This window comes from Benincasa hispida, chromosome 6, assembly GCF_027475165.1.
Source record: "Benincasa hispida cultivar pf3 chromosome 6, pf3_genome.v1.1, whole genome shotgun sequence".
NCBI classification, from domain to species: domain Eukaryota; kingdom Viridiplantae; phylum Streptophyta; class Magnoliopsida; order Cucurbitales; family Cucurbitaceae; genus Benincasa; species Benincasa hispida.
In genome coordinates, this window is record NC_143483.1 from 44,211,708 (window position 1) to 44,239,184 (window position 27,477).

Genomic DNA, 27,477 nt, shown 5'->3' on the forward strand with positions numbered 1-27,477 from the left:
CACAAAAAAACCCTTCTCGATCCGATCACGAACACTTCAATTTTCAAAAACCTGTAGCAACTCAAATGGCCACCACCACAAGAGAACCTCATGTATTCTCCTTAGGGGATAAGAATAAGCAGAAGTGTGAGCTCTGCTATCTTTTGAGAGAGAGGGAAATTTTGAGTGGAAAGGAATTTTATAGAAGAAAATTGCATCTGGAAAGGACACTCTAAAATCTTATGTGAAGAAGATGAATAAATTTCAAATCGTACAACTCCCACCTCCACCTTTTTTAGTGAGGAGATAAAACAGGGGGATAACTCCCTTCTAAATTAAATTAAAAAAAATAATTTAATAAAAGTTTACTCTCTCTCTATATATATAATAACCAACTTATCATATAATATATATTAAACTATATGTTATATCAAATATAACACATAACTTATAGTTTTATATTGTATCAAATACAATATAACCTATAGTTTAAATTTCTCTAAATAATACGTGGTATTTAATATAAATCAAATTTATATTAAATTTAATTATATGAAATCAATTCACATAAATAATATTTGAATCATATTCAAATATTTAATTCATGTCAAAATAAACTTTATATTATAATATCAAATACATTATATTAATTATATCGCATATAATTAATTCCCTCAATTAATTTGAACAGTTCAAATTAATCCAAAATTAATTCTTAATAATCCCTGTTGAGCTATAGAGGGGCCTTATATACTTGTAGATTGAAGCTTCATTTGTACTTGGATAAATAATTAAAGTCCTTTAATTAAATTATCTAACATCCATTGACTGCTGGTCACTCTACTAAAGACTGACAACTATACTCTTTGCACCACATATATATTTATGTGTTCATTGGATATAACTAGTCAACAGTGCGAGACCCTTCACAAATTGCTCATACGTACAACTGGGCTAAAATTATCGTTTTGCCTTGTAGTTACATTTAACTCTTTAAGTACGACTGATCCCTCTGATGAATAATAAGTCATAGTCCAACTATGACCAAAACCCCCATCGGCCAAGAGAGGGTGTGACGCCACATTGTTCAAGCTCTAGAATCAGCCCTTAAAGGAGCAATTTATCTACTTACCCCGACATTAGAGAATGAGTGAATTCTGTCTTGTGTAGTTGTGTTCCCAACTCCCTATTCAGACGAATCCCCAAAATGGTAGGCTTATTGAGTCAATGATTTGGCCACTCTCACCTATACAAATCAAAGAACTACCTTTATAGGCAGGAGTTCACAACTCACTCAGAATTCAGATTATGTCACCTATGTTCATCCTGTTGGAATGTAAGTCTCTACTATTAACAACGTTATATAATGAGACTAATCATTTCATGGTTCGGTCTTATACAAACCCCTTTGTATAAAATACCCTCGCTCACAGGTCTCTACATGAACGATCAAGAACAAAATCATTTGTAGCACTTTACAACAATTGTAACATCTAGAAAGTAGGTTGTGTTCGTAGTGTCACTAGGATAAGATATCCAACTTTATCTATCTACTACAAACCATTTAGGTTATCACTTAAACATGATCCACCTGTATGTCTCTACATACATGTTTAATCTACAGAAGATAACTTCGGATGTTAGTTTATTGGTTTTGTGGGTTAATGCTACTAAATGTCAAATAAAATATCTTAGATTTTATTAAATAAATAAATTGTTTGTATATTACAATTACAAACTATAAGACCCACGAGATTTAAGGCATCAACTGTAACAAATAACTCAATTTTACCAACTTCAACAATGTTCAATATTGAAGTTTGCACATTTTTCAAGGAACTTCATCCCTCTTTTTCTTTCTCCATCCCTCTAATGTTTCTAATGACTCCACCTGCTTGCCACTGTTGATGATCAACTCCGACAACATGCTCTGATGATCAACTTTGGGGACCACCTTCGACGCTCAACTTTGATAACAACTACCGTTTCACTTTGACATGCTCCGATTGTCAAACTTCTACAACCACCTTCAGCAAACTACCTTTAACAAAATCACATCCAACGTCCAACTCCGCACGACTACCACCTCCCTGTAGCCAACTTTGGCAATCACATCTAGTGATCAACTCCGATCACCAACTCTAGCAATCACCTTCATCGACTTAACTCTAACGACCAACTCAACATATCATATTCTCGAGAGAGAGAGAGAAACAAAAACAAAAAACTTGTCGTGTAAATATGTTTATACATACAAAATTGAAATTTTTAGTTCATAGCATTTATAGTAATTTAACGTTAATAGAAACATCTTGAGTATATAAACAAATAAAACAAACTTGTGTATAACAACACTTTTGAGAAAACGTAACTAAACACATTTGTATTTTTATTTTAAACAATTTTTTATAAAAATTGTTTTAACTGCAAATGTCTTTTTGAAAAATATTTCACTACATATCTGAATGCTCAACCATAGATATTCTACCTCAATGGCGAAGTTAGAGTCTACTCTAATATCACTTGTTAAGGACAACAAATCTCCAGATTATTTCTACGATGGTATGATATTGTCTAGTTCAAGCATAAACCCTCATGACTTTACTTTTGGTTTCATCCAAAATACCTCTTTCTATTGGAGATAGTTGTCCTCACACTTTTCTCTTATATACCCATGGTCATTCCCTCATCCCAATATATGGCTTGGATTGCAGTTCCAACATCGACATACATGCCAAATAAACTCTGACCTACAAGTTAGCATTAGATGCCATAAAAAGTCTTAAATCCCTTGATGACCCACTTTTTTTTTTCTTATTCTTCTTCTTCTTCTTCTTCTTTTTTTTTTTTTATTTTTTATTTTTACATATTATAATCATATATTCTACTAATCTATAATTATATTGTAATTTTGTTGATTGAATGAATCGAGAATATTTTGTCTACCTCAATTACAATGGGTAAATGTAAAAAGTTGTAAAATATATGTTAAAATTTTGAGTTGACATTCCTGTTAAAAATTTGAGATAATACGTGTGCAAGTGAGGGGTTAAACAAAAATTTAAGCAACAAAATAAACACAAAAAAACAATACCTTTTTAGATTACAAAAACATTGCGTATATTTCAACTTAATAATTCAACTCTACACTCTAACACAAATTTTCTAATTCTAGATTAAACAACTCTACACTTTAAACACAAATTCTAATTCCATGAATATATTAATTTCAATGATATATGAATTATAGACTTCCGAATTCAAGACAATTTCATAAAGATATAAATATTTGTAACTCCGACCTTAGAAGAGGTAAAAGAAGTCAATTATGGAACTAGGCCTAGTTTGAGCCTACTTTGACCAGCTTATTAAAACCAATTTAAACGATGGAAGGAATCTTGAGAAAATAATTTTTTTAAAAAAATTATATTTTATTTTATTTTATTTTACACTTCTCCCCCACCAGAGGGCGATTCCTTCGAAATTAAAAAAACTGCACTGTCGGCTTTTCTTTTTTTCCTTTTTTTTAATAATTAATTTTCTTTTTTTGAAAATTAGTCTCCACTTTCTTTTCCCTCCTCTCTCTCTCTCTAGATTCTGATTTTCTTGGCGACCGCCATTAATCGAAACTCTCAAATTTCTCTTACAATTCACTCTCCTTCTTCCCTGTTCTTCGCTGAGTCTTGCCCTTCCCTCACTCTCACTCTTTCCCAATCCCTCAAATGCAAGATATCTTCGCTTCTGTTCGCCGATCATTGGTCTTTCGCCCTCCACTTGATAATGATGATTCCCATTCCCCTGCAATTGGAGTTGGAGCCCTAGTTGATAAGATTAACTCCAGCATTCGAAAATCCCGAGTTTTTTCTAGGCATTATTCCCCTTCCTCTGCTCTCCCTCCCATCCCTAAGGACACTGACCCCCCGATTCGATGGCGCAAAGGCGAGTTGATTGGTTGCGGCGCCTTTGGTCGCGTTTATATGGGCATGAATCTTGGCTCTGGAGAGCTTCTTGCTGTCAAACAGGTTTGCTGCCTTTTCAGTTCGGTTTTATTGCTCAATTCTGCCTTTGGAGATTGGTTTTGGATTCCTGTGTACTGTATGGTGTTGGATCTCCTTTTTTATCCTTTTTTCCCCCTTCTCTTTCAGGTTCTGATTGCTGCAAATGGCGCTTCGAAGGAGAAAGCGCAGGTTTGCTTCTAATTTCCATTTCCGCAGCTGATTCTCATAATATGATTTTGTTGTTACTCTCCTTTTACCGTTTTCTTAATTTTAGAATATTGATTCTCGTCTTTGAAGCTATCTAATATGATTTTTCTACTTGGTCGAATTGATTAATTGTTTTCTATATATAGATGAGTTTACATAATTGATAATCCCGGATCATCGATGACTGACTATACGTTCCATTTGCCACCAACCACATTCCTGATGTATTTGTTACCAAAATTTTCTGGACATATTTCGATTAGTTAGTTCGAGTTTTTGTTAATTATGTATTTTAATTGATTCAAGTTAGATACTTGATGAAAGTTATATTCTTCAGTTTTGTTTTGCTTTATTTTTAAAGCAAATGCTAGAAATGGTTTCTTAAACAAGGCTTCATTGCTTTTGTTTTTTTATTTTCTAAGCTCGTGCTTCATAATTATTTATATTTGTTTTTGCATATTTTATGGCTCACCTCACTAAATCCCTTAAGCTTTAATTGGCTATTGCACCTCAATGCTCTCTCCACGCTTTAAAAGACATTCCTACCTCTTTTATGGTGTTTTGTAATCTTTATCTTTAACCTTTCTTCAATGTATCAACGGCATTACTCGATGTAGAAAAAAAATAAATTTGTTTCACTATGTTAAATTAGACTGCATTTATTAAATGAGAAATTTCTAATCTATTACAAATCTTCAAACTTTGTTGTCTGCCTAATTAATATTTTTTAATATGGTTTATGAGATACTACTGAAGTTATCAAATATAATTGGACAAGGAGCAACAATAAGAAATTTTGAACAAATTGGTGTATATTTCACACACACACATATATATCCTTTATTATCAATTTTGAGTATTTTTTTTGTTACAACCAGGCTCATGTTCAGGAGCTTGAGGAAGAAGTGAAGCTTCTGAAGGATCTTTCTCATCCAAATATTGTTGTGAGTATGGCCTTCTGCTTCTCATTCATATAAAGAAGCCCATTACTTTTCCCACTGAATACATTGTGTTGTTTGTTAGAGATACTTGGGCACAGTCAGAGAGGATGATTCTTTAAATATATTATTGGAATTTGTCCCTGGTGGATCGATATCATCACTTCTGGGGAAATTTGGAGCCTTTCCCGAAGCAGTAAGTTATTCTCTTTACTACTTTCTACATGCTAGTGTCAGATGCACCGAGTGTCTAATCCTTAATACCAAATGTATGTAGGTTTTAAGAACATATACAAAACAGTTATTATTGGGATTGGAATATTTACACAAGAATGGTATCATGCACAGAGACATTAAGGTCGGTATTTAGGATCTTTATTATTTGTAGATAATTTTCTTATTCCCTGTGTCAGTTATAAATAGGTAACATTTCTTGTATTCTATTGCAGGGGGCGAATATCCTTGTAGATAACAAGGGATGCATTAAGCTTGCTGATTTTGGGGCATCAAAACAGGTTGTCGAGCTGGTAAAATCGGTGATCCTTGGCTTTTATTTAGTTTGACTGTTATTGCATTCTGATCAAAATTTCTTTGTTTTAGGCTACAATTTCAGGAGCAAAGTCTATGAAGGGTACTCCATATTGGATGGCTCCTGAAGTAATTCTGCAGACTGGGCATAGTTTGTAAGAACTCACTGATGTCGAACTCTACTTAGAATCTACAATCTTTTCTGAACAATGGATACCAATTATCAACTGTAAAATGTTGATTTCAAATCCTGTTGACAAAGTTAAATTCAAACCAAATATTTATTTAGTTGATAAACCAGATTCGAGCTCCATTAGGACGGAATTATGAATAAGTGGTACTTTTATTACTAAGGATTTTGATTAAGATGCATGTGTCAAATTTTGCTTTTGATAGGTTATTCTTCTTTTAGAAACCCAAAATAAGTGGTCTTATGTAGCTTTGCCTTCGTCAAAATATTAATTTGGTGTGATGGATGATCATAAGTATGTGATAATTGCTCCCAGCTCTGCTGACATATGGAGTGTTGGATGCACTTTTATTGAGATGGCTACAGGAAAGCCTCCTTGGAGCCAACAGTATCAAGAGGTATCTTATAACTTGAAGATGTTTTAGTGGTGGGTTGATTAAATTATTATTGTAAAGTGCACTAACAATTCACTTGTTTTAGGTTGCTGCTCTTTTTCATATTGGCACAACGAAGTCTCATCCACCAATCCCTGAGCAGCTTTCGGTTGAAGCTAAAGATTTTCTGTTGAAATGTTTGCAGAAGTATGTTTCATTACTTTGCATTTCTAACCCTGATCTTCAGAATGCTAATCATAGCTTTACAATGTTTGAACTTCGAGATTCATTTGAAATATTTTTCTTTTGCTTCTATCTGTCACTATTTCTCATGGAAAGTCAATTCAATGTGGGTCAAATTGCAGGGAACCAAACTTACGACCAACTGCCTCTGAACTTTTGAAGGTGATTCTTAACTTGATTGATATTTTTTCTGTACTTAATATAAACAAACAGTGAGCTGCAGAGGCTCTAGTAGCATCTTTCCTCTTTTATTCTAGCAATGACGTATAATACACTGACAGAAACGGTGCCAAAGGAGTGATTGTTTTAACTATCATCTAACCTTTCTATTTTGTTGCGTGCAGCATCCTTTTGTTACCGGGGAGGAGGCAGAATCTCAACTTGCGTCGAGTGATGCATGCACGGTTAGACAATCTTCCTAATAGTTTTTAATAGACTTTATAATCTCAAGACAAAAACCAGAATAATTATTCATGATTATTTGTTTTCATGTTTATAACGGTAAAGTTTCCATCACCAGGAGCCCCTGGAAATCCGTTCTCCTTTATATACTTCAGAACATGAAATGAGGTGAATCCACGAGTTCAGTGACTATAAAAGACTGCATTTACCTGCTTTCAATTATTCAGGTTTTTGACACCTTTTCTTTTCCTTTTAACAGTAAAACTGCAACACATCCTGGATCAAGTGATATTTGTAATTTGGATAGTCTGAGCTGCTCAAAGGTATACACTGCAAACAAACTAGAAAGTGATATATGGAGAGGAAACAGTGATGACGAAATGTGTCAGATTGATGACAAGGATGATTTTATGTTAGATGAAGTAAAAATCGGCTCTTCTATTATACATGAGAACATGAAGGTGAGGAAAACAGTTTGTTTCTTCTTCTCCTTCTCCTCCTTTATTATTATTATTTTTCTTTTTTCAATGTCTGGATGCCACTTTTGTTCGTTTACAAAGCTCTGGAAATTAACATCTTCTTTATTTATTTATTTTTTCTTAATCTTATGGCAATAGAGTTATAACCCAATTTGCGAGCCTTCTGATGATGAGGATTGCAAATTTGATAGAAGTCCAGTATTAGACCAAGGAAGCAATTTACATGAGGAAACTCTTGCTCCTGGAAGCTGTTCTGGAGTTCTTGATGAGGACCAAAACTTCTCATTTCCTAGCGGGCGATCATTTTCTGAAGATGAGGATGAGCTTACTGAATCGAAAATTAAAGCTTTCTTGGATGAAAAGGTTCCGATTTTCTGTTTGAGATGGCCATTATTTTTTTCTTTCTAATTTTCCCTTTCTTTTGGTGTTTTATTAAAGGAACTTGTTTGTTCTAAATTGTTATGTTTGATATTTTTGGCTTAGGCTCTTGAATTGAAGAAACTGCAGTCACCGCTTTATGAGGAGTTCTACAATAGTTTGAATGAATCCTGCTCTCCAGTTTTTATCGAGAGTAAACAAAATGAAAGTACTCCTAAATACTTGAAATTGCCCCCAAAAAGCCGGTCGCCAAGTCGAAGTCCTGGTAATCCATCCCCAGCACTTGATGCATTTGGCACCGATAGCCCAGGGAGTGGGAGCAGGGGTAATGCAAATGATCAAAGGTCACAACTCAACGATTGGAAAGGACTTCTAGTTGATGGTCAGTCGGAATCTGGTAGCCCAAGGTTCGACTTTTGAATGTTTTTTATTAGGCATAGTATCATTTACATCTGTTGTATTCATGATGTTTGGGTTGGTGACGTCGTGTGTTATTATCTAGCAGCAAGCATTATTCTGAAATACAGAGGAAGTGGAAGGAAGAGCTTGATCAAGAGCTTGAGAGAAAACGAGGTAGATAATATTATGACCAATGTCTATCCAGAAGTCTGTTGTAAGACGTTAGCACACCATAGACTATTCTTACTATTCTATTTTGCATTTTTCTTAATTGTTCACAGAGATGATGCGTCAAGCTGGTGCGGGAGGTAAAACTTCATCTCCAAAGGATAAAGCCATGGGCAGGCCAAGAGAGCGGACAAGATTTGCATCTCCATTCCGGTAGATGTCTAAATTTCTTTTTGCCTTTACACAGTAAGTATAAAATCTATTATGGCAATCTCCATGATTGTGAAGAACTGTTGACAGGGATGATGCGACGGGTGCTGGTGCTGGGAGGGAGAACAGGGAAAACTTCATCTCCTGAGGAAGTTGTGAAAGATTAGCATCTTCAAACTACTTCAGCTGGGTTTATCTGCTCATTTGTCCTTTCCCCTCTGCCGTCCTTGTTGAGTGTATGAAGTGAAGAGATCCCTTGCTGGTTTACAAGCATGATGAGATTCTAAATGGGAAAAGGGAAAAAAGAGGGACACATTGAGCTATGCTAATCTGTTTTTGTTCTTTTTTCTTATTGATTTTGTTGGGGTGGGGAGGTTTTTAGGGATACATGTTTTTCAAATTTGTATCCAGTGGTGAATAGAAAGTGTATCATTAGTGTACAATATATTCTGGTTTGATGATATAAAATGGCACAGGTTTTTCTTTCCAAGTCAACATTTTTCCTCATGTAACATCAACAAACAACACATAATGTTGATTGATTTGCACATTTTGTAAGTGGGGTCCAGCTGTTTTTAATTGACCAGACTTTCCTTTTATGCAAAGAGAATAAATAATATACATTGAGAAACAACATTTTGTTTGATTTTACTTTTACTACTTAGTAGTATCTGTTTTTGAAGTGAACCGGAAGCTTCCTTTATTGATTTTCACAAGCTGATGCAATGTGATGGAATGGAGTAACCAATCGCACACACGAGAATAAACACTATAGACATTGAGAAAATATCAAACAAAAGAATCATATTTAGAGCAACTGTCCCTCCCCCCTTCAAATTCTCATCTGTATGTTGATTGGTCTCTGTTTCAATCCACTCAGATTAATGTTCCCATCATACTTTTGTACACTTTTTCTGCTTTTCAGGGGAGACACCAACCTAGCAGCCAATCTTGAAGGTGAAAATGATTGTCTCAGCTTGGAAGCTGTAAGTCTTGCAGGTGAGAATGGTTGCCTCAGCTTGGAAGCTACCAGCCTTGATGGTGAAAACGACCGACGCAGCTTGGAGGCAGCGGATCTCTTTGGAGACTGCTTATTCAAGCTTACCTGTCTCGTTGGCGATAGTGTGATCACCACCGGTCTTGTTGGTGATCGTGTGATCACTACCGGTGGGCTTTTGATCTTCACCTGAAACTTTGAAGCTGATACTGGAGACTTGATCAAGAACTTATGTGGAGTTTGTTGTCTAGTTTTTGTGATCACTGGAGACTTCGTTCTGCAAAACTTTGGTTGTTGTGAGGAGTTATCTGTTGATAGGAATAAAGGATTTGGAAAAAGTATGGTCTTTTTCGTCCATGGCCTGTTCCTAGGTGACACTCGATTAGCCATATACCGTGCATTCTCTTTATCAACAACATCTCTTTTCGTTGGAGGTGAAACAACCTTGAAGTTGATTCGGGACCGAACTCGTTGAAGTGATGGAGAATGTGATTCAGTTCGTTTTGATTGAAACTTCTCTTGCTTCTCTCTTTTCCTTCTTGCTCTTAATTCTGAATCTTCTATGTTTGGTTTGCGGTTTCTTTGTCGTGTCGTCAATGGAGTTTTCGGGTCATCCATTGATGTGTTTTTGTTGGTGTTGTTGGTAACTGCTTCAACCATCTCTCTTGCAAACTTGCTTGCAGTCAGTATTTCCCCAATGGTTTCACCTACAAGCATTGCTGGTAAAGACATCCTCTTCCACTCCCCTGTACAAAATGAGGGGGGAAAAACTCAACTCCATTCCTCAACTTATTTGTTCACTTTTTAATACAAATTCTCTTCTTTTTTTTTTTTTTTCCCTTCCTTTCTTAAGAGTGTAAAAATATATATGTGGAAAACTATTTTTAAAGATTTAATTTTTTTCATGTCTTCTCACAAATTACCTATTTTTAAAGATTTAATTTCTTTTCACGTGTTCCCATAATTTACTTATTTTTGTTCATATTACCCTATTCTTTCTAAAACTACAAATATATTTTCATGTGTTCTCACAAATTGACTATTTTTGTTTAGAAAAAAATTGGTCTAGCCTACACTGCACCCATTTTTGTGCAACCCAGACTATGTACTAGTAAATATTTGTTAATATTGGATTTTTTTTAATACCAGACAAGAAAAATGGGATTAAGTGCAATTAGGCTGCACTTAATCATTGTCCTCTTGTTTATATTACTCAATTCTTTCTAAAACTACAAATTTCTGAATAGTGAATTGAAAAGAAACAAAAAAAAAAAGAAGAAAAAAAAAGAAAGAAATGTAAAGAAATCATGTGCCAAAATCAAGATATTGGATGTTTAAAAAAAAAAAATACTTGGGTATGAATACTTCATTCTTTCTTAAATACCTTTATTATACATATTAATGAAGGATTAAAATCTTTTCAGTATATAAAACGGCCATTCTTTATTAATTGTGACATGCAACTTTATTTGAAAAAAAAAAGGAAAAAAATTGAAACATGCAACTGACCCAAAAAGAAAAGGCAAGAAATTTCAGAAGACAAGAAAAATTCAATCCATTAATAAGTTTAGAAAGAGACCTCCTGCATTTGCTGGGAACTTCCCCACTGGAGATTTCCTGCCTCCTCCATTTTTTATCCTTCAAAGTTGAAAACAGAGAAGAACCCATTTCAGTAATTAAGAAAAAGAAAAAGAAAAACTCAACTTTACACAAAACCAATAAAAATTGGTAGGAAGAAGAAATTATACCTTACAGATTCCTGTTTACATCTGAGGCTTGTCTTAAGATAGGTTCTTGTACTACGTGGGCTAAGGCTCACCCCAGAAATCACTTTGTTCCCTCCTGTTACTGTGAATTGCAATTCTTGTAGCCTATTCATGCACATTTCCACCTTCAAAGACATACAAGACGAGAGAAATTAGTTTAAAATATGTAAGAACAAGATGGATTTTTTTCCATCCATTTATGGATTCCTAGAATGAAAACGTATTGGATTGCAAGTTCCAGCTGAAGTTGAGTGGGGACTGTTTGTTTCCTGAGAAAATGAACAAGAACAAGAATGTGTATATATGTGTATATATATTTTACATCATTTGAGCTGAAAAAGTAGACTGAGGATGAAGATCCCAAATGGGATCTGCAATTTATGTATGAAAAACAAGGTTAAGAAGTTTGTTCAATCTTGTATTTGTTATTGGGAACTGAGTTTAATAATCCTCCATTTGTGGGTTTTCAAATATTGAAGCTGAACTTGAGCAGGGGAAACCAAAGACCAGAGTGTTTATTTCCCAAAAAAGTGAAGAATTTAAAATTTCAACCTTTGAGATGAGAAAATATACTGAAAATGAAGAATCCAGATTAGAGAAATGAAACACAGATAATGAAATGAAAGATTGAAACCTTGTTCTCATCATGGCTTTCTAAAACTCTAGAAGTGAAGAAAGACCCAGATGAGATCTTCAAATTTTCTCCAAAAACTTAAATCACAGCAAAAAGAGTTCTAATGAAAATCACACTCAAAACAGGACTAATTTGAAATTTTTACAAAAAATTCCCCAAATGGGAAACCAAACCATCAACTTTCCTTTTACCTTCTTTAGTGTTTCTCTCACTTGAATTGGGTTGAGAGTGGCTGCTGCTGCTGATGCTACCATTCTCTTTTGTTTTGGTGGGGTTTTAGCAACCATTTTGATTGAATTGAAGAATAAAAAAAATCTCTCTCTCTTTCTCTCTTTTATTCTGTATCTCTCTCTCTAAATACCCATGAAAAATTGAGGGGTCAAGAATGATTTGGGGGTACAATTTCTCTCCCTAAAAAAACAGAGTGTGATTTGAAATTGTTGTTGGTTAATAAATTCCCTTTTTGTCTCTCCAAGTGGAGAAGTCAAAGGAGAGGGCTTTTAGATAATTGGTAACGTATCTTTGTTGTTCCAACGGTCGATTTCTATTCAATCCGAAAGCGAAATGGCCAACGGCTACTTTTATTATTATTATTATTTTAAAAAATATTTGATGGGCCTTCCATGCAGTCCCAACTCGGCCCACTAAGCTGCGTTTTGGTTCTTAGTTCTCTATGTGGGTCTCTTCTCCATCATCATTGAAATAAAAAGCTAGAAATGACAAAATTTTAGAACTAGGGTTTGCTCCTTTTTATTTAAGTTGTCTATAAAAGGTCTAATAATGCTTTTTTTTTTTTTTTTTTTCTTTTGAGAAACATTTCTTTATTTTTTTGGTTCAATGGTAGAGGGTTGACCCTTCAAATTTAGAGAAAGTAATAATTATCTTTATTCAAGTTAGCATGGAGAATGTTAATTAGTTAATGAAAAACTATAACGATGATCTCACTTCTGTTCTAAGGTGGATTATTAATCATGTAAATGAATGATAGCCATAAGGGTTAAATTAGATTTAGTCGCTAAACCGAGCATAACTCAATTAATATTCGAGTGTTTTGGTAACTATGTGGTCTGTGATTCAAATCCTTCTATCCTAGTTGTATTTTAAAAAAAATGATTTAGTCATTGTAGTTTGATTATTGTGTTTATTTAAGTCTATGAGCTTTAAAAACTTGTCTTTATGTATTTGAACTTTGAATTGTATTTCTATTTAGTTTCTATTTTTTTTTGTTTTTTAAAGTTCAACAAATGTGAGGATGAGAGATCGAATATTGAATTTAAAGGATATCATATGTGGTGGTGTATTTCATTATCAAATTCACGTCTTTATTATTATTAACATGCTAATGTGACATATTTATTAGATAAATTTTGGTTGAGTTCGCATGATGTAATATGCAACTTGAGAATCCTACAACCAATTTCTATTATTTGACCCTATAGATTATCTATTGGATCAATTATAGAAAATAGATGGAAGCTTAATTAAAACCTTAAGTGACATAATAATAGATCTTTTTTAGTTAAAAAACCAAATGCATCTCATGTTAAGTTCATAATTTCAGTAACTACTCATGGTGTGTTTGGGGCGAAAATAATCCTGAAACTATAATAATCACCTCTTACTACAGTAAATACTATTTTTATTTCAAAACTCTCATTTATATTTACTATTTGCTACAGTTTCTATTATTTTACATTCATCATTTTTTTTATTCATTGGTACAGTGTTTATTATTTCATTCTCAAGCTAAAATAATTTACACCTCAAACACATATTATTATAACCTAAACCAAATTAATCTATACCCAATAACAATCTCTTGCTATGATAAATACTATTTCGTATTCCTCAATTAGCTACAATCAACACTATTTCAAAAACCCTCATTTTCTACCTTTTTACTATTTTATATTCATCATTTTCTTATTTATTACTATCGTGTTTACTATTTCTTTCTCAAACTAAAATAGTTTACACCTCAAATACATACTATTATAACCTAAACTAAAATAATTTATACTTCAAACACAAATTATTATAACTTATAATAACTTAGAACTATAATAGCCAATTCCTTGCCTCAAACGTTGTAAAAGATTAAGAACATACTAATATTATAATCATTATCTAGTCATCCACTCACCTGTTGGGTTTATTAAAATGTCTACATAATATATTTCATGTTCTTACCCCAATAAGAATATAAAAGAAAAGAAAAGAAAAGAAAAAACGAAACAATTAGTTGGTTAATTGAGATAATTGGAGGGCTTTTTATAGTTTTATATAAATTTTCCTCATTGTATGGATTTTGACTATTTCAGGAGTTTTTCAATAGTTCACGTTGATGACCAAAGAATACGAAACTAACATTCCTATCTCTAAAGGAATGCAAACTCTCAAAGTAAAAAGAGTAAAATCTGGACTAACTTGTCTTCTGATACTTCATTTGGTAAGCCAGAAGCAAACAATAAAGCAATAACATCCAAGAAAAGAAATATTGTATGAATAAAAGAAAAAAAAAAAACAAATACACGGATAACTATTGTAGAGAGAGTGAAGAGAGGTTAAAGGAGAAACACTGTTGTACAAAGGTTAAAACGATGATGTGTCGTCATTGAAGAAACTCGGTGGGAAGATCAATCGATACAGTACTTAAAGATGGCATCCTGCAAGATTTCAGCAAACAACTTGAGAGGACTCCACATTGATGAGCTTTCTCTTTGATGGGAAGAGAGGAGATGTTAGAGAAGAAAATAGCATTGAACAGAAAAGTTGAAGACGATGTTGTCATTGAAACTCGGTCGAGGAAGTTCGAGATGGTATTAAAGATGGCCTCCTGAAATTTTTCAGTCCTCTCAACTTGAGAGGACTCCACACAATTGGTTTTCTTTGTAATGCTATAACTTTACCATTTCTTGAACCACCACCATGTGTTGGAGGGCTTCCCATGAATTTACTACTGCTCCTCATGGCAGCAATAGGTGTTGCCTCTACTGTTGTTTGGAACTCTGGTAATGGAGAGAACAGCTTTGAGTACCTTGCTTTCCTTGCTGCAAATAATTGTGGCCCCAGTGCAGCATTTCCATTATTGAATTTTGAGGCAGATGTCTGGAGTGGGGTTGACATGTGAGAGTGCAACTCTGGACGAAGTGTAGCAATCGAGACCCGTCTCTTGGGTTGAAAAACCTGTGTTGTCGTTGTTGTCGTTGTCGTAGTCATTGTTGAAGTTGGCCTAACAGCTAGCGAACTTCGTCTTGGTATACGAAGATTTCTTGTGTTTGCTGCAATTGTGTTCATTTTGGGGACATTTTCTTTGCCTTCTGTTGGAGGAGCAATGCTTATGAATGAAGAGACACGCCTTTTTTTGGATGGTACGGGGGACGTTGGCGGCACAAAATTTGTTATCTTTCTCAGGGGAAGCCTTAGCTTTGAAGGACCCAATGGTGGTTTCTTCTCTGTAATGGTTTTAGGAGCTGCCAGCTTTGGAAGAGATTGCATTGCCGAAGGCTGAGAGGCACCAGCAACAGTAGCAAGAGCTCTATTTTCTTGTTTTAGTCTGGCTTTCCTCTCATCCACTAGTTGGCTCTCGAGATCTCGAACCTGTTAGTACACAAACAATAATTTTTTGTCGAACCTGTTAGTACACAAACAATAATCTATTGTTCACTTAGATCATGTAAGCAAATTGTGCAATGATGTAAGGTCCAGCAAAAATGAAGAACTTCAAATTTTTGAGGATCGGAGGCCGTAGCTTACTACAAGAACTTGGTTACAGACTTTATATCAACTTACCTTCTCTTGAAGATTCCTGTAAGTATGTTCCTTAGCCGTGAGTCTTAACTGCAAATATTGTACAGTGTCTTGTAACTTCTTCATTTCCTTCTCGTCATGCTTGGACTTTTCTGCCTATATGTTCAACAACGATTGTTTAAAACAAGGCCAAAACACAGAAAGAAGAATCTTTAAAAAGTACAATCTGAACTTTCCGGGGTTCGTATACCATTTGCTTGAACTTGAACAGGTCTGTGAGATCGGTCTGTTTGCGAGCAGGGGCATTCTCGATCCCCCTAACACGGCTTGCAAAATTTAGTGAGCAGAGTGTCTCTCCAACATCGGCTGCACTAGGACTAATCTGTACAAACATCAGGGTTTTGCAATCTCCTCCTGCATGTAGAATTTCAATTAGTGTCCACGCTAATAAAAATATAACCAGTAACAGAGAGACCTCGAAATTGAAGCTCAGACTGAGACTTCATAGTAAAGATTAAGGAGCAAATTATTAAGGTAAAGTCCCCACACCTAGAGAGCTTTGCAGCAAATGAGTGAGCTTTGAGTTTCTGTTACAAGACAAATAAACAAAAGTCAGTCCATTATACCAAGAAAATTTCCAGGACAAAAAGGAGAGTTGGATGGAGAAATGCCTGTAAGGAATGTGAGCTGTTTTAGAAGCCAAGGCAGAGATGACATCACCAAGAGCGGAAAGTGATTTATTAATGAATTGAGATTCCTTTAATCTTTCACCATCAACATCAATCCTCCCCACACGCTCGCTACCAGCCAAGTCCACCAGCCAAAGATGACTCTTTGTCCTCTGTCCGTTTATAAGATTCTCTCCTTTGACAGTGACTCGCAACAAGCTGCAAACAAATTGTGATTGGTATGCCTAAGAATTTCTATTTGTCATATCATCTTGTAAAAAACAAAATTTACTTAACATGTGTCGTTTTAAGTAGTTGCCATAAGGAAAAGTGTATCAATTTTGTTGTAAAAGATGTTAGTAGAGGATATCTCTTAACATATTCTTCATGATGATTCAGCACATGGTGATCAGACAAAAACTTTACCAATGGGAGCGGCTGCTTAGCTCATTAGCACTGGTGGACCCAACAGATCTTGCCCGGCTTCCAGATTTAAGTAGTTCCCACACTTCTTCAGTTCCATACACTTGAGCTTCAACCAGTCCAGGAACTTCCTGTGTTCCTTCTGCTGCTTGCTTAATCTCCAACCTTAAAACAAATCTCATGTTAACAATTTCTTCCAATATTTTCAACATAACTAATCGTTTAAGTGTTTCAAGTGTTCATTAGTCGAACTTTCAAGTCTAGGGGAGGACATCTTGCAAAAAATTAGTATTTAGTAACAGACATCTTAGAGCAGTAATACAAGCAGCTTCATATGATTATTAAATTTCTTGAACCAAAAGCATTCTACCCTACAGCATTACATACATCACCATCCCCAAATATGCCATGTAATATAGACATACGGAACCATCCATGAAAAGTTATCAGAGAGAAAAAAAACTCACTTCTTTAGATTTGGGTTGGAGTTATCTGCCAAGAGATCCCTTATCTTCTCATTGTAAACCTCCAACATACTGACGTACAATTCATATTTCATAACGCCATCTCTATCTTCTGAAATCTTAAACAGCTCTTTCAGAGTCCGATAGTTGACTCCTCTGTTTTCAGGCGTTCCCTCCATAGTAAATGTTTTCCCTGTTCCAGTTTGTCCATAAGCAAATATGCAGACATTATAGCCATCCATCACTGAAGCTACAACAGGTTTAGCTTGACTGAAAACAGTTCCTGCAAATTAGGAAACCCATCATCAAGACGTGGATTAATAATTATTCACTGTAACTTAAATTAGGCACTATTTCCCACAATCACCTTGGCTGTCCTCAGTCTTGAACACATGATCAAATTTAAACAGTTTTTTTGAAGAATCAGAAGAAAGAATTTGAATCTCATTTTCCTGAGACGAATCGAATTCAATCACAGAGGTAGATCCATTTTCTAATTCGCTTTGATTCAATGGTCTACATCGGCAGAAAACTCTAATATTCCCTTTCAGTTCAATCACTTCATTGTAAAGTCTCTTTCGCTCAATGGACTCTTCAAGGTATTTCTTCTTCAAACGTTCATGCTGTGTACCTAAAAGAAAAAAAAGCAGCAAGGATTAGTTTCTAAGGAGTAATTATTTTAAAAAGGAAATGATGGAAAATGGTTGGTTAGTAGAGGAATACCTAGAAGGTGAAGAGTTTTTACAACATCAGAACCTGGAAAAGCGTCAGTGTCTAGTTTGAACCGTTCAGTTAGGAGCATATGTTCATTCTTCAAATTCTGAAACCAGAAATTAACAAGGTATTAACTGCCAAGTTTTCAATTGGAAAAAAGAATAAAAAAGAATTTAACATTGTCAAATATACTCAATAGAGCACGAATGATGAAAAGTAATTACACCATATTAAGAATTTCTAAGCAGCCAATTAAAAAAAAACCAGATCTCAAGTATTTCATACCTTAATTTTGTTGCCCAAGTCAATGACTTTTTGCAGGATTGGAAGAGTATGCTCTCCATGTGGGGATGCTAATTCGGCTTCACTGGACACTTCATTCTCCATCTTATCAGCGCATTCAAAAGACTCTCCCAAATCAACGTCTGAACCACTCAGAAATTTAGTGAAATAGAACCAGAGAAAAGAAGGAAACAAGTTAATGGAAAGGATAACCCTAAGCACATAAGAATTGGTCATGAAGAAAGTAAATCCATGAATTTTCAGTTGCCGAACAGAAATCAAGAAAAAATTGAAAGAAGAAGTGCAAGTAGAAAAATAACAGAAAGAAACATACAAAGGAGAACAAAAACAAGTAAACAACAGAAAATCCTAGGGCTCTAGCTTGATTGCTCTATAGTCTTTCCCATTACAACCATAAAAAAGAACAAAGCCAGAACAATATCTTCTGGGTCGGAACAGATCCATGAAAGCAAACATTCTTTGCACATCGAAGCCAAGAAAGAATCGTTAGGGGAGAAAAAAAAAAAGAAAAGAAAGAATTAACGAACCTGAACCGGAAATTGAAGGCAGAGACTTTGAATCACAACAAGGAACAACCGGAGAGCATAATTCTGAGACGACTGCCATTGCATCTGAAATTGAAACAACATTTCCCCAATTAAGAAATCAAGCAAATCAACAAACGATCTGGATCCACTACTTTCCCTACAAAATCCAGCCCGAGAGAGAGAGGGAGAGAGAGTACCTTCCATGGCTTGAAAGAGAGATGGAGGACGTGAATTTCGAGAGAAATTCCAAGAATTTTGGTGGTGAAGAAGAAGTGAGAGAGCTTAGTGGAAAGAGAGAAAGAGCTAGAGAGAGCAACGGTCACGTAGGGTTTGAGATTGAATTCGAAGATTTGAAATGGCGAGCGGGCTATAGAAATTGAGCCTCTTTCAAACGGCTATAAATTCGAAATGTCAAAATTTTCTAATCCGGTCCAGTGGAACCCGACCGACTCCTTTTTTTTATTATTATTTTTTTTAATCTTAATAATAATGAAAATAATAAGGAAAATTTTTATAGATAGAAAAAAATATCAAACTATTTATAAAAATAGCAAAAAAATTACTGATAGACTTCGATCAATTTCTATCATTAATAGACATTGATAGACTTTTATCAACCTCTATCAAATAAGATTAAATTTTGTTATTGTGTATAAATAGTCTTCCTTATTTTTTTATTTTTGAAAATTTTTCTAATAAATAATAATAATAATAATAAGGTTAATTATTTTAAATGATAAAACTATTGAAAATATTTTCAAGTATAGCAAAGTGTCACTGTCTATCAATGATAGATTGCGATAGACATCTACCATATATGGAAAGATATCTATCGAGGTCTATCATAGATAGATAGTGATATTTTACTATATTTGTAAATAAATTGATTCATTTTTCTTTATTTGAAAATAACCTTAATAATAATAATAATAATCGTTGTCGTCATCTTAACAATTACTATGCAAATTAGGGGAGAAAATTTAAACCCTATAAACTGGAAACTATAATCCATATAGAGAATGGCCAACATAGGCCTAATTCAAAGATAATGGATACATACTCATTCGATTAATCGAATGTTTAAATCCATATCCCATATATATTATATGAAAAGAATCATGAAGAGAGTGTAATTTAATTATCTTATTAGTTCTTGAATTTTGAAGAATAGGTATATTTTAGTCATGTCTTGAGTTTTTAAGAATATGTATGTTTTGGTTCTTTTTTAAAACATACAATTTGAGTTCTAGAGTTTTTTAGAATAAGTTTAAAAGGTTCATAAAGTCATTTTTTATTATTATTTAAAATAGGTTAAATTATAAAAAAATGTCCCTGAACTTCATACTTTTTGTAAAAAATATCTATAAACTTTCAAAAGCTTAAAAAATACCATTAAACTTTAAAAAAAAAAGTTCAAAAAATTTATTGTCATTAATTTTAGATGGAATATGTTAAAGTTTTATTTCAAAATACCCATGGACTCTTAAAAATTTAAAAATACTCTTAACTTAGAAAAGTAAAAAAAAAAAATACCTCTACCGTTAATATTTGAATAGAAATCACCAAGTTAGTATTTGAACAGAAATCATTGTTGCAAAAATAAATTTAAAATTAAGAAAAAAAAATTTTAAAATGCACCCTATTATTAATACGATGATCGATATTTTTGAATTTTTCTTAAGTCAAAAAGAACAAATTTTAAAACAAATCATATAAATATCCCCAATTTATATATATATATACTTTTTTTTTTCTTTAAAATTTTCAATACTTAGCTTACACCAATTTTCTCAACTACCAAAATAAAACCAAAATTTGAAGTTAAAATATACAATCTAAAAAATCTCACAAAATTTCAAAATAAAAAACTCCCTCTAAAACATACCAAAACGATAAAATAGTCAAATAAAATAAAGTATTTGATTATTAATACATACTCAACTACTAATGTACAACTTTGTTAAAACATTTAAGATAAGATCTCCTAGGTCCCGTTTGATAACTATTTGGTTTTTGGTTTTTGTTTTGAAAATTAAGCCCATATCATCGACAGTTCTTATAATGATTTGTATCATTCTTAAGTTCTAAATTCTGAGCCAAATTCAAAAAACAAAAACTACTTTTTGAAAACTACTTTTTTATGTCTCAAAATTTTGTTTGGTTTCTAAACCATGATGAAAAGTAGATAACAAAGGAAACAATTTGGAGGTGAAAGTAGTATCTTTTGGTTTAATTTTTAAAAACAAAATGGTTGCCAAACGAGACTTTAGTACTTCATTTTTATTATCTTTCTTTTTATTATAGTCTACATACCTTAACTAAAGTGTATAGATTTATTATTTATTTATTTTAGATAAATAAGTGTTAAGTAGTTAACGAAAAGGAGAATAAGAGGATATTGAAGAAGGGAAGTGAGAAAAAAGATGGAAAATAGAGAAGTAAAATGGTATCCAAAACTAACCGTAAATGTATTTTTGAACTCATTTGAAAGATTAACGATATATTTGAAACTCTTAAAAGTTAAAGGATATTTTTTTTTACACAAAATACAAAATTTAGGAATATTTTATATAATTTAGCCTTTGAAATAATTATATGATATTTTATATTAAAAGTAATTTGGAAAGAAAAGATAATGTTTTGAAATTACCTTTCTAATTCAAAATGTATTATAATTGTTTGAAATAATTAAAAAAAAAATTGATTTAGAAACCTTTTAAACCTATTATTACAAATTCAACCTTTTAAAAACATAAAACATAAAAACACACTCAGTTTTAAAATATTGAGATTCTCGAAACTCGAAGACCAAACGTGTCTATTCTTCCAAATTGGTGTCTAAAAATAATTTTTCCTATATATATATATATATATATATATATTACTTTAAAATAGAAAAACAACCCAAAATTAAACAGAATCTAAAATAATGCATGATTTATAATAAATATTATCTAATTTGGAGCATAAGACTTGAGAGTAACCCACAAAAAACGATGATTAAATTTGAAGGTTACCAGTTAGCATCACCACAAAAAATCCAGAACTTCGAGTGAATTCATTCTATGGCTGACAATTTGGAGCAGAAATAGCTTACCTCGTTCATGGCTTCCTCATTCCCAAATCCTTCATTCCGCCATTGCTCCTTCCTAATATCCAATTCAACCTCATCCACACACTTTCCCTTATCTTTTCCTCGAACTTCCCTCACTGTCTTCCCCCAAATTTCATCCACCAAAAATGGGTCTGTTTCAAAAATTCGTGCTAAGTTCGAGAAATTTCAAGGTGAGATTCCCCAGGATGATGTATTAGAAGCCAATCCATCATCGCCGTTGCAACAGCAGCTGAGTCAAGAGGTTGAAGAAGATGACAGGTTTCTTCTTCTCTTCCTCCTCAATATTTGTTTACTGAATCTCTTATAGTTAATCATGGAAAGATTCTCTTGTGGTTTTAACTTGTTGAATCATAAGTTGCTTTTAGGCTCAACATGAAGAAGTTCATTCCGCATCCAAATTTCAAACACTTATTTTGAGCACTTAGATGGTTATTTTAATATAATGAAGAGCTATGGAAGATTAAATGATTGATACCCAGCCAATGGAAATGTGGTTTTTGTTAGGAAAAACCTCCTCCTCCTACTACATGAATAAACAAAAAATGAATGAGAAATTAAAACAAAATAATAAAATTAGGAAACACAAGAATTTATGTGGAGAACTCTAAATCTTGGAGAAAAATCACGGCCAACCGAAAAGAAATCTACTATGTGATAGGTTGAGGCTTTTGTACTACTTGCACTCTTCAATTCCACTCTCAAACTAAAGAATATAAGAGAAAATGTAACTAGAGTTAGAGCTTAAAGTGCTTCTAACTAGGACAAAGTATTAGACTCCTTTTATAGTGCTTGAAGGTTAGATTCTATCATTTTCTTGAACCTTTCTAATATTTGGCAACTACTCTTTTAATATTTTGCCACAATTTTTATTTTTTATTTTTTATGCTAATGGAGGATTTGTGACCTATAAGTCTCTAGGGTGATAGTCTCAAAATGCTTTTGGATTATGATTGAATCATGAATAGCTAAGTTCAGTTAACCCCATGGGTTGACCATGGTGGATGTCTTGGAGTGGGAATTCAGTTAAAGGAGTGATCCTGAAGTAGAGGACTGAGATGTTTTGGACGGTAAGGTGATTCTTGTAGTAATTTTCTTATGTTCACTTCAATTTCCTAGATAGGGAATTTTAATAAATTAAAATCTTTGTGGTCTCCCAAAGTGGGAATAAGACCATAAGCATGATAGAAGAAGTTGACTTTATGATTCTCTGATTAGAAGAAAGAACTAACTTTAAGCTTAGAAATCAAAATAAGGCTTCAACTAATTGTTTGTTTCATTGTTTCACTGCCAATCACCATGAGTTTACTTAGTGTCAATGAGTATCATTTAAATAAAGGTCTTAGAGGAAATATGTTCAAGTCATGGTGGTCACCTACCTAAAATTTAATATTCTATGAGTTTTATTCAGCTAAACCGAACACTAACATGTATAAGAAGGAAAAAGAAAAAGAGATATGGCTATATGGCTATTTCCAAGGAACATGTCATCAATTCTTTTAATAGGCTATCTACACGATGTTGTTCCCAATTTTTTTCTCTCTTCATTACCATCTCTGTTTGGTTGGTTGAATTCAAAGCTCGCGTGTTTTTACAAAAGGGAAGGGAAAACATGTAGGAGTTGTAATTGTTCAAATCAGCCAGAGACCTAATATTTGTTTGCAAGAGAAATACTTTCTGAATCGTACGAAGCGAAAAGAGGAACAGTGTTGGACATCTTTTTGCTTGTTTTATCTTTTGTGCAGCTAAGATATCCATTTTGTTGGTGAATGCAAGGCTTTCTCAATGTTTTCACTCTCATTTTCAGCTGTTTGCCTTCAGACTTGGAGGGAGCAGTCAGGCAATCTGGTGAAGCTGCTGGTTTGTTTGTGTCTTCAGGAGGATCAAGAGCAATAGTATGAAACTCTTTATGCTAATCCTTGAGAAACCTTATGCCACAAACATTATGAAAGAACTTGAAATGCTCGACACATCCAAATTGCAGCGAAATCTCCATTGTAGCATTTTGGTGTAAATTTAGATTCTTCCTATGTGAAACAGAGAGAAAGAAATGGTTATGATTTAATTTCCATGTTTCTTCTTGTACCCATATTCACCTCTATACCAAGTAGTACAAAATCTGTCTGGCTAAAAGCTGGTTGGACTTTGAAAAGCCTTTTTCTTGCTCACCATTTCCGAATTTATTTTCTTCTTTTCCCTTTTCTTTAACCGGGGTATCGAGGTCCAGTTGCCACTATTCTCCGAAAAGGCCTACCCATTGTAAGGCCGATCTGGAGAGATTTCCTGACTCCCTTGATCCCCAACGACTAAGTTTGAAACCAAATTCATTTGTTTCTCTCTCTCTCTCTTTATTCTTGCATATTCTTTTCAGGTTGAGCTCCTTATCCCTCAGCTACAGTTTCTGGATGATGAAGGTGCTCAGGCTGAACTTTGGGAACTGTCAAGAGTTTTCTTGGAGTCGCTCATTGAGGAAACAAAATGTGAGGTAAGTAGGATATGGAAATATCACTCCAGGCTCTGTTTACAGTTTACTAATCAAGGATTGAATTTGAAGAACAGTTGGAATATATTATACCATGGACTGTATTAGATTACTATTAATCTTATTTCGTGACAATAAAATTAAATATGATGTGAGACCGCACAACAGAAGTAACCAAAGAAAACAGTGGAGTTTTGAAGTTCTTAGGATGTTTGTTACGAGTTAATTTATTATAAATATCTAAGTAATCCAAATTTAATTGCTAGAAAGTTAAAGCTGTGTTTCCAGATGCTGGAGCCGCTGCGCTTCTAGAATATCGATGGAAAGATGCTTCCTTCAAAATTTCCAGGTAAGTTCCATATGACATACGATTCCAGTAATTTTTATAAGTTTTTATCAGAAAAACCTTGAAAATACCATCACCAACACCGTTGATATCGGTTGAAGGAGAACTTGAGACTAACGCAAAATATATCTGTCACACATTGGATAGAATCTTTATCTATCATAGTTTTGTTCTAGCCACCATTTAAGTGAACTTGTTTACAATATGTTCCACATAAATTGTGTACTCTAAGAAGTTGAGCTAAAGTGGGCTTGCACAATCAGATTCTATATTTTCTTTTTCGGCCTGAATACAATTATAACGTAATGACATCTGGTTGTCATTCTCAGCTTAAGCGACCGAAAACCTGTAGATAGTGTGGATGAGATAGTTGTTATGGTTGTTCCTGATTACCAGATGTTGGAAAATGTGGAGAAAATTGCGGCTGCCCTCTCGGATGATCCGGTAAAAATCTGAATTGTTCTATTTGCTGTTGAAATAGTCTCTTCCAAAATTTTCTCATCATTGATACTCAATGCCCAAAATTGGAGATCTGCAATCATGATGAAACCACATAACTTCAAATTAATATGCGTTAGGTTATCTTTATTGAGTTAACACACACTAACATAACAAGAAAAGGAAGTCTATTATTTCCGAAAGTGTTGTAGATCAATCAGATCATTTACATATATCTGGACCTTGACAGTTTTCACTTGTATACTGAATCAAATGGACTGGTTCCTTCTTCCTATTGATGACAGCCAAGGCCTCTTATTATGTGGAATCCTCGTCTCATCAGCGAAGATGTAGGGGTTGGATTTAATGTTCGAAAATTGAGAAGATACTTTTTAAGGTAAATTTCAAAACTCTCACTATATCTAGAATACATTTCATCTACGCCTAGGTCTGAGTAGACATCAACAATATGAAAAATACAAGTCCAGGTTATTTTACTTGGGAAACAGTTGCTTACAAAAAAACGACCGTCATAGCTCAGTAAAGTGTTCTAATATGAAGTAAATGCCTAACCTCATACATAGTAGTTGTCAAGGAGAGATGAAGTCTCGTTTATAAGAGCCTCTAAACTTTGTAACTGGTCATTTAAATTCAGGTAAGGAATTGTGCAACTCAACCCTCTATTTTGTTCTTTTTCGTGCAGCACGTTTACAACAGTCTACTCCATGAGGCCTTTGCCATCTGGTGCTGTATTTAGAGCTTATCCTGGGTAAGGAGATTAAAACATCTTACAAGATTCTTTAAATCATCTACTCACTGTGCTAAGTTGATTGTTTCCTTTATTTGACTGGTGCGCTCACTGGCCTTCTCAAGGCTCTAGAGAATGAAGAAAAACCTGTTCCAGTTATATAGGAACAACCCAGGTGGTCCAGACTACTTTTTAGTTGTATGACCTGAAGGAATTTAAGAATATAATCAAATACTATGCTCTATCTTACATGCAATGCAAGTAAGGGAACCATCAATGTGAAATAATTATCAAACTCAAAGACCAGGCCACTAAATGTAGCATCCTACTGCAAATACCTATGGTTGAATTTTCTCCAGCCACTTTCTTCTTCTTCTTCTACCTTTTTTGGGGTTTTTTCTTTCTTTCTTTCTTTCTTTTTTTTTTTTTTTCCTCCAAGATGTGATTGACCTCTTTGCAATCTGTGACCAGGTTATGGAAAGTGTTCTATGATGACAAAGATAGGCCTGGCAGATATTTGCTAGCCAAAGAATTAATAAGCCGTCCAGATGCTGGAGACCTCGAGGTCAGTTACCTGAGAAATTAGCATATGTTAATTGTGGAGCTTTCACATTGTCTACTAATGATATTACTAATCTGCTTCCACTTTACCTCACATTATATGATCAGAAGTAAATATATAGATTGTTTAGGTAACTTAATTGTGGAGCTTTCACAATTTCAATCTTATAGTGATTCTCAAATCGAGAAGAGATTAGTTTGGTCACTAATGTAAGTACAAGAATCTTGTGCAGATAATATTTGGAAATGTAGCAGAGTCAGACCAGGACCCGTCATTTTTGGACAAAGCAGCTGGAGTTCTCTCTTCATTAACCCGATTCATGAAGGCAATTTCAAAATAAGCAGAGCAAGTTTCCTCGATATGTTTACAATTCATGGGTCCTTGTATATTATGAACTCCAAATGCGATCTATTCTGTCTTTAATGAGTTACCTTAACTCTAATCACTAGTTCCAGAAACCAAAGAAGAGGCTAGTTCCTTGATAGATGAGTTCTTTACCAAAAAGTAAAAAATAATAGATAAAAATAGTTGAGGTTAACTAGATAATCAAGCTACAAGCATAGGCTACCAGTTTACTGCTACGGATGTTCTCAACAAATTTTCATACATTGATAAGTGAATCATATGCAGACTAGAATACTAGAATAACAAATCCAAATTTGAAGAGAAGTATCTTTAACTTTGTATTAAAAATTAAAGCAAATATCAATTTATATCCTTAAAATTTTGATAGTCATATATCGCCATTTTCACTTGACGGCTCAAAATCATTTAATTAAAATTATTATTCTCCAAAATAAAAAATATCACTCAAGTAGCAAGAAAAGTTATTATGTAATTTCTTCTAAATAAATAGAGAAAAATTAATGTAAATAGATGAAAAACTTATACTACTCATTTGATTCTAGCATTTTTCTGTAGTTTATACTAATCCGTTTAAAGAAGTCTTATACATCCACAAAAAGTAATGATTTTAAAATGAAATTCTAAGGAATGGTCTAAATTCATTCACTTATTGGAATTTAAATGGATATAATTGTCAGTTTAGGG

At 33.7% G+C, this 27,477-nt stretch overlaps 4 protein-coding genes across 6 annotated transcripts; 2 read left to right on the forward strand and 2 right to left on the reverse strand.

Annotated features, from left to right (window-relative positions):
* The first annotated feature begins 3,473 nt into the window (after positions 1-3,473).
* NP2 (NPK1-related protein kinase 2) lies at positions 3,474-9,072 on the forward strand. 3 transcript variants are annotated; one of them, XM_039021092.2, is made up of 18 exons: positions 3,474-4,001; positions 4,125-4,166; positions 5,063-5,128; positions 5,208-5,318; positions 5,400-5,480; positions 5,572-5,649; positions 5,723-5,805; positions 6,157-6,238; positions 6,321-6,421; positions 6,580-6,619; positions 6,802-6,861; positions 6,978-7,027; positions 7,119-7,320; positions 7,477-7,701; positions 7,822-8,123; positions 8,222-8,289; positions 8,397-8,496; positions 8,584-9,072. In XM_039021092.2, exons 1-18 carry the CDS (start codon positions 3,702-3,704, stop codon positions 8,639-8,641), a joined length of 2,049 nt encoding a protein of 682 aa, XP_038877020.1. In that variant the 5' UTR covers positions 3,474-3,701; the 3' UTR covers positions 8,642-9,072. The 3 variants fall into 3 exon arrangements, with proteins under 3 accessions (XP_038877020.1, XP_038877018.1, XP_090170642.1); XM_039021090.2 differs by having other exon boundaries at positions 3,536-4,001; positions 8,219-8,289; positions 8,584-8,988; XM_090314516.1 differs by lacking the exon at positions 8,584-9,072 and having other exon boundaries at positions 3,536-4,001; positions 8,397-8,500.
* A 95-nt stretch (positions 9,073-9,167) lies between these two features.
* Positions 9,168-12,408, reverse strand: ATN (cyclin family). The gene is made up of 4 exons (XM_039021094.2): positions 12,082-12,408; positions 11,239-11,381; positions 11,070-11,128; positions 9,168-10,236 (listed from the first exon to the last, which is right to left on the reverse strand). Exons 1-4 carry the CDS (start codon positions 12,175-12,177, stop codon positions 9,326-9,328), a joined length of 1,209 nt encoding a protein of 402 aa, XP_038877022.1. The 5' UTR covers positions 12,178-12,408; the 3' UTR covers positions 9,168-9,325.
* Positions 12,409-14,308: 1,900 nt separating this feature from the next.
* On the reverse strand, positions 14,309-19,077 carry LOC120069350 (P-loop containing nucleoside triphosphate hydrolases superfamily protein). The gene is made up of 12 exons (XM_039021096.2): positions 18,937-19,077; positions 18,740-18,823; positions 18,195-18,334; positions 17,919-18,015; positions 17,563-17,826; positions 17,199-17,478; positions 16,735-16,896; positions 16,312-16,527; positions 16,190-16,227; positions 15,891-16,054; positions 15,683-15,796; positions 14,309-15,490 (listed from the first exon to the last, which is right to left on the reverse strand). Exons 1-12 carry the CDS (start codon positions 18,941-18,943, stop codon positions 14,678-14,680), a joined length of 2,379 nt encoding a protein of 792 aa, XP_038877024.1. The 5' UTR covers positions 18,944-19,077; the 3' UTR covers positions 14,309-14,677.
* A 2,561-nt stretch (positions 19,078-21,638) lies between these two features.
* Positions 21,639-26,911, forward strand: LOC120069353 (DUF1995 domain protein, putative (DUF1995)). The gene is made up of 9 exons (XM_039021099.2): positions 21,639-22,112; positions 23,659-23,746; positions 24,223-24,336; positions 24,600-24,682; positions 25,009-25,123; positions 25,423-25,514; positions 25,821-25,886; positions 26,337-26,430; positions 26,660-26,911. The coding sequence occupies exons 1-9, from the start codon at positions 21,844-21,846 to the stop codon at positions 26,765-26,767; spliced, it is 1,029 nt and encodes a 342-aa protein (XP_038877027.1). The 5' UTR covers positions 21,639-21,843; the 3' UTR covers positions 26,768-26,911.
* The last annotated feature ends 566 nt before the right edge of the window (positions 26,912-27,477 follow it).